This window comes from Chiloscyllium punctatum, chromosome 14 (assembly GCF_047496795.1).
Source record: "Chiloscyllium punctatum isolate Juve2018m chromosome 14, sChiPun1.3, whole genome shotgun sequence".
NCBI classification, from domain to species: Eukaryota; Metazoa; Chordata; class Chondrichthyes; order Orectolobiformes; family Hemiscylliidae; genus Chiloscyllium; species Chiloscyllium punctatum.
Genome location: NC_092752.1, coordinates 44,750,923 through 44,770,772, shown reverse-complemented (window position 1 = coordinate 44,770,772; position 19,850 = coordinate 44,750,923). Strand labels below are relative to the sequence as shown.

General features: G+C 40.7%; 1 protein-coding gene across 2 annotated transcripts in view; it reads left to right on the top strand.

Moving 5' to 3' along the window:
- tdo2a (tryptophan 2,3-dioxygenase a) overlaps positions 1 to 19,850 on the top strand; it is a 103,581-nt gene that overhangs the window by 68,240 nt on the left and 15,491 nt on the right. For both annotated transcript variants that reach the window (XM_072584274.1, XM_072584275.1), the window contains exons 7-11: positions 1,809 to 1,916; positions 2,544 to 2,655; positions 12,527 to 12,584; positions 13,360 to 13,439; positions 13,533 to 13,623. In XM_072584274.1, the coding sequence (XP_072440375.1) occupies positions 1,809 to 1,916; positions 2,544 to 2,655; positions 12,527 to 12,584; positions 13,360 to 13,439; positions 13,533 to 13,623 (449 nt within the window). The remainder of the gene's footprint in view (positions 1 to 1,808; positions 1,917 to 2,543; positions 2,656 to 12,526; positions 12,585 to 13,359; positions 13,440 to 13,532; positions 13,624 to 19,850) is intronic.

Sequence of the window (19,850 nt, the reverse complement as noted above, 5' to 3'; positions counted from 1 at the left end):
CATATGGCGTACTGGCTTTTATTGGTAGAGGAATTGAGTTCCGGAGTCCTGAGGTTATGCTGCAGTTGTATAAGACTCTGGTGCGGCCGCATCTGGAATATTGTGTGCAGTTTTGGTCGCCATACTATAGGAAGGATGTGGAGGCACTGGAACGGGTGCAGAGGAAGTTTACCAGGATGTTGCCTGGTATGGTAGGAAAATCCTATGAGGAAAGGCTGAGGCACTTGGGGTTGTTTTCATTGGAGAAAAGAAGGTTTAGGGGTGATTTGATAGAGGTGTACAAGATGATTAGGGGGTTAGATCGGGTTGACAGTGAGAACCTTTTTCCACATATGGAGTCAGCTATTACAAGGGGGCATAGCTTTAAATTAAGGGGGGGTAGATATAGGACTGATGTTAGGGGTAGGTTCTTCACTCAGCGAGTCGTAAGTTCATGGAATGCCCTGCCAGTAGCAGTAGTGGACTCTCCCTCTTTATGGGTATTTAAGCGGGCATTGGATAGGTATATGAAGGATAGTGGGTTAGTGTAGGTTAGGTGGGCTTTGATCGGCGCAACATCGAGGGCTGAAGGGCCTGTACTGCGCTGTATTCTTCTATGTTCTATGTTATATGTTCTAAAGAGATACATGTTGCACAGAGAACTTCACATTGATTGCACTGCCTGTAATTTGAAATGTTTTGTCCTCAGGTTGTTTACCTAATGTGGAATGCTAAATATAAGACTGTGACAGTTATATATGTTGAATTTTCTTGCAAACCTTGCAATACTCAAAGTCAATTATCATGTAATATTTTTTCAACAATTTGTGTAAATAAAGCATATTTTTGGGGAAGAACATCATGCTGAGGCTTATAAGGCAAAAAGTATTAACACACTATATACAATATCTCACCAGTTGTGTTCTGGTTGGGTGAGATGGACTAAACTTAACCCCATTTTATTTTCTTCCTCAATGTAAGACATTTTGAGACATTTTCCTTTATGTGAGGACCAGTATACCTTTGCAAAGTTTTAACTGTAATGTTCTTCATTAACATTTATTTTTAACACCTGTCTTGGTAAACAGAATAATTTGCTTGGTTAACAAACAAAGCACCAATGGCCAAGATTCATCTAGAAGTTTAGTAAGAAAAACTATAATTGTAAAAATTTTGCTTACAATGAGTAGTGTATAGAGTAAGTTTACACTACGATTTTTATTCATCCTTTACTTGTGAACACTCTGAAGTTTACTTTGAAGTTTTGTTACTTTTAAAGAAAACTTGCATTCATATAGCATCTTTCACAACCTCAAGGTATTTGAAAGTAGTCTACAAACAATGATATATTGTAATATGGGAAATGTGGGAGCCAAACATCATGCTTCCATCAATGGCGATATGGTCATGACTGGATGATATGTTTCTGTGATGTTGAGAGGTCAAGAGGGTTAAATATGATGCTCTTCTTCAAACCAGTAGGACATTTCATTATTAGTTGAGAGAGCAGACAGAGTTTTTTTTTTCTGAAAGGCAACAGTACAGCATCATCTGAGCATTGCACTGGAGTATCAGCTTCAATTTTCTGCTCAATACTCTGAACTTGACACCACCGCGTTACTTATGAGTGAGAGTGTCCTCACCTGGTTCATAGCTATTTTCTTTGTTCATTATTCTTGATGGTAGATGAAAATCACTCACTACTCTTTAGAGTTGGGAAAAGTTGGATCATTCATCATAATTGTTGAATGAGTGAGAAGAAAGTCACCAATGTAATTATTGTCTGTTCTGATTAAATTTTGATATTGCAACTTCAATTTTATTTTAAGCAATGGCTGGAGAGAACGCCTGGGCTGGAACCAGATGGATTTGATTTTTGGGGCAAACTTAAAATCAACATTGAAAGAGGACTGAGAGAGGAATTTGCCAATATCCAGGTAACAATCACCATCAAATTAAAATCAAATATAGAGTAGCAATATGAGCTTGTCATTAAAACTTAATATTTCTTAGAAGAGCATTTCCCATAAGTTATATCCTGATGAAGGACTTTTGCCCGAAACATCAATTTTCCTGCTCCATTGAGGCTGCCTGACCTGCTGTGCTTTTCCAGCACCACACACTTGACTAAATCTTATAACGCCCTCCCCAACAGCAAGTGGATTGCAGCATTTGGAGAAGACAGCTCACCACCATTTACATGGCAGTTAGAAAGAGGAATAACTGTTGGCTTAGCCAGCAAAGCCCACATCCCAAAAAGGATTGTTAAACATGTACACTGAGATACAAATAAAACTGTGGAAAGGTGTTACTTGTCTTGCAAATAAAAGGGCATTTGTCATCAGTTATATGTGGGATTTGATCAATAATGAGGCATAACAATTTCTATTACAAACAGATTACTGTTTATTGTTTTTTTTGTGACCTTATGGTTTCACATGACAAATCCTGCATCAGAAAGTAATTAGTCAAATAATATTTGCCGATAGTAAAATATAAATAATTTCAGAAAATAGCCTATGTGAATAATCTTCAAATGATACAATATTCTTGTATTGCAAAAGTCAAAGCCGGCATTTGAAGGGAAGGAAGATATGTTGTGGGAGCATAACAAACACAAGGAAGTGCTTACATCACTGTTCGATGAGAAACGGCATGAGCATCTGCTGAGTAAAGGTAGGAACAAGTTTGTAGAATGGAAAAGGAGAACTGTTCATCTTTGGTGTCTAGGCCACAGAGACACAATATAAGCAGTCAACCATTCATAGGGAATTATCAGATAGTTTATTAAGTTTGTAAAGCAGCAGCCATTTAGATATGATGTATTGGTTAACTGAGAAAATATATAAGATCCGTGACAATTGAGGATACTTCACGAATTGCAAAGGGCAAACGGGCAATTGAAAAGAATTGTCTTGGTCTTATTATTGTGAAGGCATCATCCACCTTTGTAGCTGAGGTGTTTAGGAACTCTTCTCTGGGTCTCCCATCAATCTCTTTTGATCTATTTTCCATCTGAAGAGGACAGCTCCCTGACAAAGACTGCCTCCGACAAGAATTGTCTTTTGACTATGAGCACTGCTGATTTATTCACTTTTTCAAGCTGGCAATCTAAAGCTCTGTCAATCACCTGCCTGAATAGTTTTTAGCCAGTGAGTACAGGACAATTATAACATAAGAATAACCATTGCCTCCTTGCACTCCTTACCTACTTCCACCACAAAGTCAGCTTTCATATTACCTAAAAACAAAGTGTTTTCTTTTTCTTAAACAACTAGAATTGCCAGACAGCAGTGACCTGGTAGCCTTTGTAAACTGATACTTACCATGGCAGCCATTGCATGAGGTCTCAAGCTATACGGGAAATACGAGAAAACATCAATTTTGTAAAGACCAAAATTTCTAGCACTGTGATCTCCTACCATGAGATGATTTTAAACCTACTTGAAAAAAATTGGGTCGTTATGCCTTGGAGCAAATGGAGGCTAATCTGTCAATGTCTTCACTGTAGATGGCAAAGATACAGGGATGTGTAGGCTAGGTGGAATCGCCATAATAAATACTGGGCTACAAGGATAAGCTGGAGGTGCTTGATCAGGGCGGGGTGCTCTTTAGACGGTCAGTGTAGACATGATGAGCCAAATGTCCTCTTTCCCTACTGCAAGAATTCTATGAATGCCACAAGAACAATGGGGATCCTCAATGGTCATCCTGGAATTGCTGTCATCTATTTATCTGCTCTTAGTGGGTTGACTCTGACTGGACAAGGCTGAGGGTTAAGTAGAGCAGTCAAAGAGGGTGATGTTTAGGCACGAATAGAAGTGTCAGAGGGTGAAGTGGAGCAGTCAGAAACAACTGTTAGTTTTTAATTGACATTAATTAGAATCCAGAGTCACTTTGCCCAAATTGCAACAGTCTAGAAATTCAAACTCATGTGACCAAAGTTCTTTATGACGTGCATAGAATCATAGAATCTCTACAATGTGGAAGCAGGCCATTTGGCCCATCGAGTCCACACCTACCCTCAGAAGAGCATCATACCCAGGGCCACATGCTTATCCTACCTCTGTAACCCTGCATTTCCCTTGGCTAATCCACCTCACCTGCACTTCCCGGGGCACTATGGGCAAAGTAGCATGGTCAATCCACTTAGCCTGCACATCTGTGGACTGTCGAAGGAAATCGGAGAATCTAGAGGAAACCCATGCAGACAGGGAGAGAAAACTTCCATTAAGATGTCAGTGAAGTAGGGCTTCTGAGCCTGGGGCTTGTCCAATCCATCCACTTTTCACTTCATTTCTTTTTTATTCTCTTTTCTCTCATTGACGGCTCTTTTATTTTATTTAACTCTTGGTGAAGTGCTTGGTTGCGGAGGTGGCATCGGTGGTGGTGAGTAGGCCCAGTAACACGGACCAGCATGGACTCATGGCAGTGACATTGGAGGCAGATTTGGTTCCTGGCCGCTTCTGCATTGTTGAGGCAGACCCAGTGCGGACTCATGGTTGCTGTGGCAGAGGCAAGTTTGGGTTAACAATGGAGTCTGCATCTGGTGCAGATATAAGGAAGTGGTGGTGGAGGTGAGTTTGGGCCCAGTTCGAGACCTGGCAGCATCAGTAGCAATGATGAGAAGGGCCCAAAGCAGAGTCATGGCTATAGCGCAATTGGGTTTGGGCCAGTGCAGTACCTGGTGGTATATGTGACGTCTGCATTGATGAGGTCTGGTGAGGATTCATGGAGGGCATTGATGCAAGTGAGATGGTGCCAAAATATGGTGACTTTCATTCCAGAGGACTTTCATTCCAGACTTTCATGGCAGAGTGAAGGAGACTCATGCCTGCTCACCAGGCCCATGGCCCATGGTGGAGCACTTAACAAGAAGGACTGTAAAGTTAGACAGTTTTTTTTTATTTATTCATATTTCTGTCTATATATTCTATGTTTTGATTTAGTTTCCTGTATATTAAGATGTCGCTGGAAAGTGACAACACTATATAACACTTTTCACTGTATTTTTGTAACAAGATACGTGACAATAAATAAATAGTCAAATCACGGGTGGCATGATGGTTCAGTGGTTAGCCTCACAGTGCCAGGGACCCGGGTTCGATTCCAGCCTCGGGTGACTGTCTGTGTGGAGTTTGCACATTCACCTCGTATCTGCTCCAGGGGCTCCAGTTTCCTCCCACAATCACAAAAGATGTGCAGGCCAGGTGAATTGGCCATGCTAAGTTGTCCATAGTGTTAGGTGCATTAGTCAAAGGGAAAATAGGTTTGTGTGGGTTACTCTTCAGAGGGTCGGTGTGGACTTGTTGGGCCGAAGGGCCTGTTTCCACACTGTAGGGAATCTAATCTAATCTATAAAAAACGTGCAAACTCCACTCAGAGCATCACCCAAACGTGGAATTGAACCCAGGTAGCTAGTGTTGTGAGAAAACAGTGTTAACCATTGTGCCACTCTCACTCTATTGCTTCACTGCTGTCTATTAATGAATAAGCACAGTCAAAAATCATTAATATAAATCAGACAATATGGTTAAAAATCCATAAAGTCATAGAGGCATAGGGATGTACAGCATGGAAACAGACCCTTCGGTCCAACTTGTCCATGCCGGCCAGATATTCCAACCCAATCTAGTCCCACCTGTCAGCACCTGGCCCACATCTCTCTAAACCCTTCCTATTCATGTACCCATCCACATGCCTTTTAAATGTTGCAATTGTACCAGCCTCCACCACTTCCTCTGGCAGCTCATTCCATGCGCGTACGACCCTCTGAGTGAAAAAGTTGCCCCTTAGGTCTCTTTTATATCTTTTATAAACCACTATAAGGTCAGCCCTCAGCCTCCGACATTCCAGGGAAAACAGCCCTAGTCAGTTCAACCTCGCCCTATAGCTCAAATCCTCCAACCCTGGCAGCATACAAATAATCATCACCAGGAAAACAAGTTTTTTTTAAAAATCAGCTAAATAAATGTTGGGAGCTTTCAGTTTACTATGGGTAAATCATTCATTGTTTACGACAGGAGTGTTCTTGAACATATTCTCAACCTTTAATTTCAAGTTTAATGACATTTGCTGCCATTTTTCCTGAGTAGATGATTAACTTTGAACTATACTTGACTATGTCATGTCTGTTTTCATGTCCAGAAACCTTTATAAGGGCAAAGTTAAAGATGGTTTTGAATTTGTAGATTATCACAATTTTAAGGATGCAGAAACATCAGATATGCTTTCTTGTAATAGTTAATTTTGGTGAAAGGAAGATATCAAAGAAATATGGTGCAATGTTTTTGGACAACTATTTATTCATTTAAAACTTAACTCTCAGGATTCCATTACCAGCAAAACTATATTAAGAAAGGTTCTGTGGCTGGTAAGTATGACTTATGCTTGTGAAAATTGTTAGTGATGAACCTCTGCAGCATTCTGCAGTTTTACAGTGCATTAAAAACGGACGTCTTAAAAAGTATTAATCCTTCCCATGGATTTTTGCTTGGAGTTTCCTTAACTCCGGTCAATGAGAAGAGTAATAAATTTCTACACAGGATGAAAGGAAAGCATACATAGAAACGCTTAAAGTAGGATTCCAGCTGTAGGTCCAGTTGTGTGACATAGATGGAATCCACTGTCCTGGAGGCAGGAAACCAACATAATTAGATGAGGTGGTGGCATTCCAGAAACTCATTGCCTTCATGCCTCTATTGAACTGAAGGTCTAGTGAAAAGAATGAAACTTTACTGCCAATCGAGACCCTGGAGTGGTCAATTATTTAAGTGCCAATAAATTGGAGATTCCATTATGTTGGACTGTTTCTCCTGATGGTTCAGGAGAATCCAGCATGATTCCCCTGAAATTGATCAATCACTGCAAAAGATCAGGAAATCCAAATGCAAATTATCCCAGTACAAATTGAAAGGCCACACATTTTACCCTGATTTTGATAAAATGTTGGACTGGAAGCTATCTTCCTTCACAAAACTGGATGTTCCCAAGAGTGAGTTAATTATCAATATATGCTTGTGTTAATTGTCCTGCATACAGACCATAGAATAGATTTTTAAAATTCGTTATTTATGGATTGTTTTACAAAAGCTTTTAAATTAATTTACTATGCAGCAATTTATGACACAAATGTCATGTGAAAAAGATGATGTGGCATTTTTAAAAACCATTCTCAATGACTCAAACTGATGATAGACCAAATAATCTTATTAAGCATGTTTATTTTTGTGACAACTCACTTTCAGCTGTATTAATAAAACAATACTAAGTTACCTCTCCTAAATGCATTTTTTTAAATATAAGAAGAAATAATTATGCTGTTAAAAATCTACTTAATCAAATTAATTCATGGATTTTTTTTACGTCCATCAATAAGTTTGCATAACTATTGCAGTTTTGAATTCTATATGTGCCCTGATTCTCAATTGTACCCAGACCAAATATCTATCTTTAATCATACAGGGAATGGCTTTGAAAATATTTCCTTACCTCCTCATAAGAATGCATTTACATTTTCTTTCAGCATCTTCCTTGCTTATTTATGGTATTACCTACCAATCCTTATTTTTAACCCACCTTGGTCAGATCACTATAACCCAGAATATGAGCTGACTGAAATGACTGCTCTTCCAATTGAGTAGCTTTGCCTTTGGTTGTTCCATGTGCATCTTCATAATCTCTAAAAAACCTAACGATAGTGCAAGGAAGTTTTCCTGTTTGCATTTCACAAATTCTTCCCTATTTCATGTCCTTTCCACTGTTTTATTCCCTACCTATTTTAAGATCATTGCCTTGAATCTGAAAATTAGTCAGTTAACTGTTAAATTATTTGGTGTATCAGGTAATTTTTGGGTCCTCCCTCTCCATCAGTTCCCTGTCAAAGTATTTTGTGGCATCCTCTCACGAGGAGTTATTCAAAATGTATACTTAGTGCCATAGCTAACTACTAGCTGAAATGAAAGAAAGTCTCAATGACCATATGTTAGCAGTGGAGATTCTTGATGGGCTAATCTCAGAGAAGGCCAGCGAGTTATTAATACTCAGGATCTCAGGATGTCTCAACATTAAATACTTGCATTTATAAAGCACGACTAACATAATAATTCATCCCAAAATGCTTTATAGGAGTGTTTTCAAAACAAATTTAACATACTGCATGCAAATAGTGAGACAGCTTTTAAGGAGTGTCTTAAATGAGCAATAAAAGATGGAGACAAAGAGATGTAGGAAGGGATTTTGACAGCTGAAAGGTATTTATTGCTGAAGGCAGGATTGCTAACAAAGGAGCAATTAACATCAAGGAAGTAAAAAAGGCTATAGATATCTTGAAGGATGTAGAAGGTTGTAAGTGATTGCAAAGATTTGGATGGTGTAGCAATGTAGAGTAGAGTCACACAGCAAGCAAAACCGCACAATAGTTCTTCACATTACACCCAGAAGGCTGTTTGTAATAGACCTCCTGAATTAATCAGATGCCCTAGTTTTGGATGAAAAAAATCATTTTATATTTAGTAATAATGCAGTTGAGTCTTCATAATGTTTGATCCCAGATTTTGTACATGAATGTTACTGAGGATCTATTCACTCCAGATAGGATTGGTGCAGATGTTGGACACAACTTCAATCAAATTGAATACTGGCATTAGTCTGAGAAAAAGGCTCCGACTATCCATCCTATCATGCTATCTCTAAATTTCATATACTTCTATCAGGTCATCCTTCAGCCTCCCCAACACTCAAGTAAAAACACTTTGAATTTGTTCAAACTCTCTTTGTAGCTAATACACTCTAATCTGGGGAACATCTGGTAAACTTCTTTTTCACCCTGTCCAGATTCTTTTTACTGTGTTGTGACCAGAACTGCACACAATACTTCAAATGTGGCAAAACTAAGGTTTTATACAGCTGCAACATGACTTGATAACCTTTGTACCCAGTGTTCTAACCATTGAAGACAAGAATGCTTTCTTTACCACTTTATTCAATTGTGTTACCACTTTTGTGTTATCGCAAAGCTCCTAAGGATCCTGCCATTTACTGTGTACTTTCCTCTAGCATTTGACCTCCCAAAATGTATTACGTCACACTTATCCAGATTAACTTCCATCTGCCATTTCTCTGCACAACTTTCCAACTGATCCACATCATGCTGTGTCCTTTGATAATCTTCCTCACTATCTATTACATCACCAATTTTTGAGGTGTCTGCAAATTTACTAATCAGACTATCAAATTACTTATATATGTTAATGGGTGGCACTGCTGCCTCACAGCGCCAGAGACCCGGGTTCAATTCCCGCCTCAGGCGACTAACTGTGTGGAGTTTGCACATTCTCCCTGTGTCTGCGTGAGTTTCCTCCGGGTGCTCCGGTTTCCTCCCACAGTCCAAAGATGTGCAGGTCAGGTGAATTGGCCATGCTAAATTGCTTATAGTGTTAGGTAAGGGGTAAATGTAGGGGTATGGGTGGGCTGCGCTTCGGCGGGGCGGTGTGGACTTGTTGGGCTGAAGGGCCTGTTTCCACACTGTAAGTAATCTAATCTAATCTAATCAAACAGTAGAGGTCCCAGTGCTGCTCCTTGTGAACATCACTGGTCACAGAAGTCCAGTCCGAAAAATACCCCTCCACAACTACCCTCTATCTTCTATTACCAAGCCAATCTTTTAACCAACTTAGCAATTCACCATGGATCCCATGTAACTTAATTTTCTGGACCAGCTTACCATGTCAAGTATTTTCATCAAGATAATGTGGACAACATCTACTACTCTGTCCTCATCAATCATCTTTGTCACTTCCTCAAAAAAGTCAAGACAAGAGATCCCCTGCATAAAGCTATGCTGACTATCCCAAATAAGAGCATTTTTTTCCAAATATTGGAGGATAGAAGGGGATGTGTCAAAGGGGTTTGGCAGGCAATCATGAGTTGGGGTCAGATCCTAAGTGCTGGAGAGGGGTGTCAATTTTAGAGTGTCTGTTTGATGGTGGGTGGAGGGAGTTGGTGGAGAGTTTCAAGGCAGACAATGAATAGGTATCCTGGAGTAGAGGCTGGGTCAGGTCAGAATGTGGATGCTGTACAGGGTCTGGGTGATGTGTAATTGAGGGAGTGTTGAGTTGAGTTTTGAGGGGTGGATTGGAGAGTTGCCTGTTGAATAGCTGCTGCAGTGTCAAACTAGGCAATGTCTAACTTTAATGAGCAGATACTTATTTAATGGCACCCTCCAGATTCTTTGATATAAATGGATACTCTCAAAAGGTTCCAAGGATAGCAGAATTGCTCAATGGGAAATTCTGTTTCCCAGGCAATTTCTTAAGAGTCTGCTAACCTGGGGATTTGGCAGAGACTGTGTTGCTGGAAAAAGTGCAGCAGGTCAGGCAGCATCCAAGGAACAGGAGAATCGACATTTCGGGCATAAGCCCTTCTTCAGGAATGAGGAAAGTGTGTGCAGCAGGCTAAGATAAAAGGTAGGGAGGAGGGACTTAGGGGAGTGGCGTTGGAAATGCGATAGGTGGAAGGAGGTCAAGGTGAGGGTGATAGGCCGGAGTGGGGTGGGGGCGGAGAGGTCAGGAAGAAGATTGCAGGTTAGGAAGGTGGTGCTGAGTTCGGGGGATTTGAATGAGACAAGGTGGGGGGAGGGGAAATGAGGAAACTGGAGAAATCTGAGTTCATCCCTTGTGGTTGGAGGGTTTCTAGGCGGAAGATGAGGCACTCTTGATGGTTGGAGGAAGAGCGCCTCATCTTCCGCCTAGGAACCCTCCAACCACAAGGGATGAACTCAGATTTCTCCAGTTTCCTCATTTCCCCTCCCCCCACCTTGTCTCAGTCAAATCCCCAAACTCAGCACCACCTTCCTAATCTGCAATCTTCTTCCTAAACTCTCCGCCCCCACCTCACTCTGGCCTATCACCCTCACCTTGACCTCCTTCCACCTGTCGCATTTCCAACGCCCCTCCCCCAAGTCCCACCTCCCTACCTTTTATCTTAGCCTGCTGGACACACTTTCCTCATTCCTGAAGAAGGGCTTATGCCCGAAATGTCGATTCTCCTGTTCCTTGGATGCTGCCTGACCTGCTGCGCTTTTTCCAGCAACACATTTTCAGCTCTGATCTCCAGCATCTGCAGTCCTCACTTTCTCCTCAAAGATTTGGCAGAGACCCCAATCACAACTGTATCTACATTCAATAAACTACTATCTGCTAAATGGGGACCATTGGGGAAGTGTTACAGTGAAGGAATCCATTTGGCCTGTTGTTTAAGCACTAGCTCTTCACAAAAGGATAATCATCAAGAGCCAATCTCCTTTTTTTTCCTATACCTTGCACACTGTTTCTTTTCAAATAGAACTCACTGTGTGAAAAAGCCTTTTTTTTTCCACAACATCCTTGCTTCTTTCCCGTATCATTTTAGATCTATGTCTTGTCATTCTTATTCTTTTTCTGAGCAGGAAAAGCTTCTCCCTATCTACTCTATGCAGCCCGCTCATGATTTTGAAAACTGCTTTCAAATCTTCTCTCAGCCTTTTTCTTTCCCAGGAGAATTCCGCCCTTGGGTGACTGTCTGTGTAGAGTTTCCATGTTATCCCTGTGTCTGTGTGGGTTTTCTCTGGGTACTCTGGTTTCCTCCCAAATTCCAAAGTTGTGCTGGTCAGGTGAATTGGCCATGCTAAATTGTCCATAGTTGTTAGATGCGTTCATCAGAGGGGGGTGGGTTACTCTTCAGAGGGTCGGTGTGGACTTGTTGGGCCGAAGGGCCTGTTTCCACACTGTAGGGAATCTAATCTAAATTACAGCAAGTAGGCATTTCTTTCTTTCTTAACATCTAACTCCTTTAGCCAAATCTCAGGTTGAATTACATAAGATGTCGAGCTGGGGAGATGCACTTAGGTTGGAGACATGAGCTTGTTAGAAAACTATTCACCTGCACCAGCATAAGGCCATAACAGTTTTAACCACAGCATGCAGAAAATAGTTGGAAAATGGTTACACGTCTTCCAAAATCTGTGGCCTATTTTGACCTACTAGCACTTGGTTAATGTGGTAAAGGGATTCCAAGAAAGGTCTACCTGAGCAGGGGAAACCTAAAATTTCCTTGTTCATCCTGAAAGATCATTGCTGATCTTTATTGTCTCACAAAGTACAATCAAAGTGATCATTGGACCCTTATTAATATAGGTAAAAATGAATCCTACTGGCCTTTAATGCACAACTTAGCACTTATCCAGAAAAGTCTTTTCAATAGGAAAAAGAAATTTTTCAGTGGATTAAATAATTGGGGCATTTTGACTGTGCACCTATCCAGATCTGTGAGGTGGGTAGAGTTAAAATTTATTTTGCTGTTATTTAGCTATTGTTGAGCTGTTGTTGAGCTGTTAATTAGTTGTTGTTCAGATGTTATTGAGCAGTTGTTTAGCTGTTATTTAGCTGTTGTATTCACCATTTTCAAACCGATACTTACATTTCATTATTTTTACCAAGCCCTACAAGAGACATTGAACAGTCTGAGATCGACTTCACCATGGCTAACTGTTGTACTTTTATTTTATCAGGGGAACGGAGAATATCATATAAGGCATTGCAGGGGGCCCTCATGATTTACTTTTACAGGTTAGTAAAAGCAAAATAATGCAGTGAAAGATCTGAGTGGTTTAGTGAACTTGCATTTTGTTTCCTCATCTCTGGGACTTGTGCTCAGATCTAATTTGATTTAAACTGATTCAATAAAAGTTTGATTGTTTGCCATTATCCCTGTAGCAGCTAACGGAAATTAAAAGTTTGTAAGGTTATATGTCTCTTTATCTGCATTTTGTGAGTGCTGTTCTACTGTGGAAGGACTGGAATGAGACATTTGTAATTAAATGAATCCCAAATGGACACTGACTGTTCCAAACTAACCACAGTTCCAATATTAGGCAGCATTGGAAATAGTGCAAGTAAAGTTGCGATAAGCATATCCAGACCTCTGGTGGTGATTTAACCATATCTCAGGTGAGGGGAGAGGTTGAGCATAGTTACCACAAAGGTACACGCACTATTAGTTTCATTCAACATAGCAAATCAATAGTCCAGCCAACTGAACTAATTGATACCCCAAAATGTTCTCTTCTGTGGAGTTAGTGTTAATGTTTTGGGTCCAGTGACCCTCTTCAGGATGACCTATTAAGAAAAAACTCAGAAGTTAATAATTTATTAATTTTCAATAATTCTCAGTGAAATGCAAGATTTTCATGCATATTTCAAAGGGAAACTGAGATAGATGGTTTCCCCATTCTTTTATCTATGGATGATGCTTGGATCCAAAAGAAAAAAAGGCTGAGGTTAATTGTAAACTGGAGGTAAAACTAGAGAAGATATTCAAAATGTTTACATTTATTATCTCCAGAGAAGAACCACGTTTCCAAGTGCCATTCCAGTTGTTGAATTCACTCATGGATATTGATGCCCTTATGACTAAATGGAGATGTAAGTTATGCATCCAACTTCAAATTAATAACAAAGATTGCACAGGTTTTAAGAAAATAACACAATTAAAAACATGTTCCTACTTTCTCCAAGACAACCATGTTTGTATGGTGCAAAGGATGATCGGAAATAAAAGTGGCACTGGTGGTTCATCTGGCTATCAATATTTACGTTCCACGATGAGGTAGGATAAAAGGAGAGCAATCTTTTTAAACTTTGTTTAGGTCTTCTAATTTTTGTTTTGGGAAATTGAGCAAGTATCCATGGAAGTTGCTAATGGTTATTGGTACTCAATATTTAGCCACTTTATAGTGGTATTTTAATAGTATGTTACCTTTCTTCACTGCAGCTATACACTACACTGTTGCCTTTGTGAGCTGGTCAGTAATACAGGTAAATTTTACTTTAGGTGCCAGGATGGTATCTGTGTATTTGATTACTCATTGTGGAAGCCACACTATGGTTAGCTAATATTAATTTCAGTAAAGCTGCCTCAATTCTTGGGTACTGAACTCCATCTGATTGCTGTATGGGTGATGAAGGTGAAATTACTATATTATTACCCTCCTGAAGTCTCAGTATCTCAATGTCTATGCTGTTTATCAAGAGTTCACATTCCCAACTTGTATAAATTTATTTTTATTTAGATTGATCTTTTGAAATAACCCAAGTTATGCTGTCTGAAAACTGAAACATCCATATTTCTGTTTTCAACTTGAAATCATGTCTGCCATTCTTCAAACATTGGAGTAAAATACACAGAGGAAGAAAGTGTGTGAATATGATGCTTGGATTTTTGACAGCTGAGTAAATGAGTATGTTGGTGTTGGGAAGGTGTACAAAGGGTCATACACTGCAATGAGCTAAAGAGTGCTTTCTCTGGCATTAGGTCAACATTATAAATCTTCAAAGGAACATCAACTTAAACTCCATGAGAAATGGGTGTCAATAGGTTGGGAAAGGAACTCTGACTAGTGGAGAGGCATTACCCCCAGTAAAGAGTTAACTTTAAGACAAAAACCGGAGGAACTGGAAATCTGATTTGGTGGAAAATCTCAGTAAGTTGGCCAGCATCTGTGTAGAGAAATCAGAGTTAATGTTTTAGGTCCAGTAACCCATCTTCAGAATTGATAGTAACTAGTAAAAGGATGCTTTTTAACACAGGAAAAGCGATGGCGGAGGGGATACAAGTAAGCAATAGGTTGAAATACAACCCAAAGAGAGAAAAACAGCTAGACAGGCAAAGAAGTAGTCAAAGCTCAGCATGTGGGAATGAGTAGCTATTAATGGGGGGAGTAAAAGTGCCTGACTTTGGGTAGTGTACAATGGCAGCCCATGAGATGTCAAGGCCTGGTGTGTGAAAGCGGGGGAATGCGTGGAGAAAGGTGCTCAAACCTAAAATTGTTGAACTTGGCATTAAGAACAGAAGGCTGGAGAGCTCCCAAATGGAAAATGAGGTGCTGTTCTTCCACCTTGCGCTGAGCTTCACAGGAGCTCTGAAGTAAACCCAAGACAAAGATGTTGGCAAGCAACTGGAAGTTCAGGATCCTTTTTTGCAGATAGTTTCACAGAATACCTGTTTTCTATCACCCAGTCTTCACTTCATTTCCCCTATGTATGGGAGACCAAATTGTGGGTAGCAAACGCAGTAGACTAGATTGATTGAAGTGCTGCAGGACATGTATGTTCTGTCCACAAAATGAGCTTGGGCTTCCAGCTGCGTACCACTTCAACACACCACAGTATTCCTGGTCAACATCTTTGTCTCAGGCTTACTGCAGAAGCTCAGTGCCAACTGGAAGAATAACACCTCATTTTCCACTTGGGAACTCTGAAACCTTCTGGACTTAATATTGAGTTCAACAATTTTAGGGCTTGAACACCTTTCCCCATGCTTTCGCCTACTCCCACACACCAGGCCTTGGCATCACATGGGCTGTTACCACACACCACCTATTGTCAGTCACTAATAGCCCCCATTAATAGCTTCCCAAACTGACCTTTAACTACTCCTTTGTCTGTTCAACTGTTGTTCTCTCTCTTTGGGCTCTATCTCCACCTATCGTTTACTTTTGCCTCCCCACATCCCCTCTTCTCTGTAAAAGAAACATCTTTTTCCTAGATAACCTTTCAGCTTTTGTTTAGATTCAAAACAGGCAAGTCCACTTTGATTCATCAAATCATTGTCACATGGAACGTAGTACAGAATACCTGTCTCCCGTGCATGTTTGTTCTGTCAGCAAAGGACAAAAGCCTGCATTTGAATATCTATAGCTTCTGGCAGGCATATGCCTATCACACAGTGAGCCCAAGTGATGAATATACTGTGAGTCTAATTCTCAGCAGAATATGTATACCAGGGTGGACCATTTAGGAGAGAGGTGAGGAAACATTTCTTCAAACTGTCATAAATCTGTGGAATTCTCTACCACGGAAGCTATGGGGCCACAGCACTGAATATATTCAAGGAAGAGATAATTAAATTTTAAATTTTAAAGACTTCAGGGACGTGGAGAGAAAGGAGGAATTTGGCATTGAGTTACAGGAACAGTCATGACCATAACAAATGGCAGAACGGATTCAAAGGGCTGAATTGCTTACTCATGCTCCTAGTTTCTGTATTTCTAGTTTTAATTGGTATTGCTGAGCAATCATGCAATCACATCTAATGTTGGACACAATGGAATCTTAATGGGGTCTGAGTGGCATGGGGGTATGATGATGATGATGCTTGTGAATTTGATGAGAAATCTGGTGGCACTTATCATGATATTGGGAGCATTTTACTTTATATTTTATTGTTTTGCCAAATGGTGGGGTTTCCTTTATGGCAGCACTGGGTTGCCAATGAAGAGTGGTGTTAGCTTGTCAAAACTCATCTCATTAATATTCAACTTTCTATCCTATATTTACACCAATAAGCTGGATACTGAGAATTCTCAACATGGAACTAAGAGCGGGTAGCTGGTGATTTCAGTTTGCCATTGGCTGTGAACAGCTGGCGCGTTGGACACCCAGCACCAATGTTTCAGGCATGCTGCATGGGCATCTGCCACACACACACCCTGCATCCACAGACATTGGCATTTTAGATTAGATTACTTACAATGTGGAAACAGGCCCATCGGCCCAACAAGTCCACACCGCCCCGCCGAAGCGCAACCCACCCATACCCCTACATCTACCCCTTACCTAACACTACGGGCAATTTAGCATGGCCAATTCACCTGACCTGCACATCTTTGGACTGTGGGAGGAAACCGGAGCACCCGGAGGAAACCCACGCAGACACGGGGAGAACGTGCAAACTCCACACAGAGAGTCACCTGAGGCGGGAAATGAACCCGGGTGTCTGGTGCTGTGAGGCAGCAGTGCTAACCACTGTGCCACCGTGCCCCATTTGACATGTGCCAGTTTATAAGATTCCTCAAGGTATATCTCCAACCCGATTTCAGGACTCTTCTGTACTTCAGGCCACTCTGGCAACTTGGATTGTCCTGCAAGCTCAGGAACATATTTAGGACTAGGTTAAATGTGCAGGATTGTTGCTTGCTGTTAGATATTCTCATTTCCTTCTTGGAATAACCAGTCGTCAATGGGTAAAAATTTGAGATTTTTTATTAAGAAGCAGTGACAATTACATTCTGGCTGCTGAGAATAAGTTGTAACTGCATCAATTCTAAATTTGGCTTATATTTTTAAACATTAAGACACTGATAACTTTATCTTAATTATATTTCATTTTCAAGCCTTAGAACACAATAAGCAAATTACAACATGACATTCCATCAGTACATCACTTGACTTAATCTCTTACGACATCAGTTCGGTTCAGTTTGTGGCAGCTTGTGTATGTGTTTACATAAGTTGGTCAATGCTCTGTTTGTCACGTAACCCTATAGCAGCAGAAATAAATTTAATGGTTATACAATGTCAACTCAAGCAGATAAGTTGTTTTCTTGTATTTTTAACTGTTACACAACATTGGCTCAATCACACTGTTTTCTTATATCCCCCCATCTCCCTCCCCTTTTGATTCCTCCCATTCAGAATCACACAAGCAAAGCCAGCTAACTTAGGATCTTAGGGTATTGTTGAGCTGCATGATATTGAACTTTAGGCTTTAGCATTTATTAAGTACAACATCTGAGCAACATGAAGGCAAAACACAGGACAAGAATTACTAAAAGAAAAACTACAATAATCTGATATACCAATACCACTATTGACATACCAATGATCCCAAACAGCCAGTTGCCCAGCTCCACAGGAACAAGGATGAGGTTTGTTTAAGTTTGTCCATCTCTTTACGGATATCTGCTGAGAGTTATCAGGGACGTAGATGCAACATTGCTGACCTATGGGGTACAGTGCCACCTTTCTCATCTAAGATCCAGTTTGGAGCAAGCAATTCTGGCCGGTAGGGTAATCATTGCCGCCTTAATCCTGTCAAGGGCCTGAGAGGTATCATTGGCTATCTGTTCTAGGATAGCTGCTGTAGTGATAGATTCTCTGGCTAGCTTGGTTGTTCTCTATGGGGGGAGCAGAATAGCAAAGAATTGTTCTGCTTTTATGATGGTACAACTGTGCACTGTACTGTGAATTACAATGACGTCATGAATGTGACATGTAAATAGGACTACAAAAGCAAATTAACAGAGCCTATTTATAGAGGGGAAAACAAACGAAACATTGCATGGGACAAATATAGTCAGAAAACCAAAAAATGGTCATAAGTTCCCACAGACATTAGGTTAATAGCATTAAATTTAACTGGAAGCCAAGCATCAGGTGTGACATTAAAATATTGAGGACAATTCCTCTGACCTGCAGAGCAGCCCCAAGGCATCAGACCTACTGCAGCAAATAGAGCACACTGGTTTTCCCACCCTTGACGTCTTAGGGATGGTAACAAATGGTGGGGTATGGGAGGTAGTAAGTTGAGGTTGATGCCAATCTTCAAATGCCAAAAAGCTGCATCCAATTCCTACTATCTCAGGAGTCTTTAATGTCCACCCAATATATTCTTCTGTCTGTGGAAGACGTGGCAGCCATGCAAGCCCCAGCCATTAGGGATTTGTTCTCATGAATGACCCATTCTGCCACTTCAGATATATTAGAAGGATGGGTCTCAGGAGGATACCGCCCTTTGAATGTATGGGAATGAGAGAGCAAACGCAGCAGCTCTGTCTACATAAAAAATGACATTTACAAAAAGGTGTTTACATTGAGTGCACACTTTACAGTAAGGGGGATTATGAGTCCTGAAGGTAACAGCATCTTCATGACGGACCAGGGGCCTTGGTTCTCTTGTCATAAGATGAGTGAATCCAACCTTTGCTGCCTTGTACCTTGAAGCTGTTGCTGCTGTAAGGAGAACTTTATAAAGGACAAATAACAAATGAAATTGCACCATAGGAACAGGCCCTTTGGCCCTCCAACCCTGCACCGATCCAGGTCCTCTACCTAAAGCTGTCACCTGTTTTATAAGGATCTATATCCCTGTGCTCCCTGTCTGTTCACATATCTGTCTAGTTACATCTTAAATGACTCTATCGTGCCTGCCTCTACCACTTCCTTTGGCAACACATTCCAGGTAACCATCACCCTCTTCATAAAGAACTTTACATGCATATTTCCCCTAAATATTATACCTCTCACTTTTAAATTGTGACCCCTAGCAATTGAGTCCCCCACTCTGGGAAAAAAAGCTTCTTACTATTGACTTTGTCTATACCTCTCATGAGTTTGTAGACCTCAGTCAGGTCCCTCCTCAACCTCCGTCTTTCTAATGAAAATAATCCTGGTCTACTCAACCTCTCTTCATAACTAGCACCCCCCATATCAGGCAACATCCTGGAGCACCTCCTCTGCACTCTCTCCAAAGCATCCACAAACGTTTGGTAATGTGGTGACCAGAATGATACACAGTGTCCAAATGTGGCCGAACCAAAGTCCTATACAACCGTAACATGACCTGCCAACTCTTATACTCAATACCCTGTCCAATTAAGGAAACAATGCCATCTGTCTTTTTGACCACTCTATCGATCTGCGTTGCCACCATTGGTACAATGGACCTGAACACCCAGATCTCTCCGTGAATCAATTTTCCCCAGGGTTTTTCCATTTGTCATCTAGTTCACTCTTGATTTGGATCTTTCAAAATGAATCACCTTGCATTTGTCCAGATTGAACTCCATCTGCCATTTCTCTGACTAACTCTCCAATCTATCCATATTCTGCTGTATTCTCTGACAGTCCCCTTTACTATTGACTACTTGATCAATCTTAGTGTTGTCTGCAAACTTACTAATTAGACCACCTATACCTTTCTCCAGATCATTTATGTATATCACAAACAACAGTGGTCCCCTGTGGAACACCACTGGTCACAGGTCTCCATTTTGA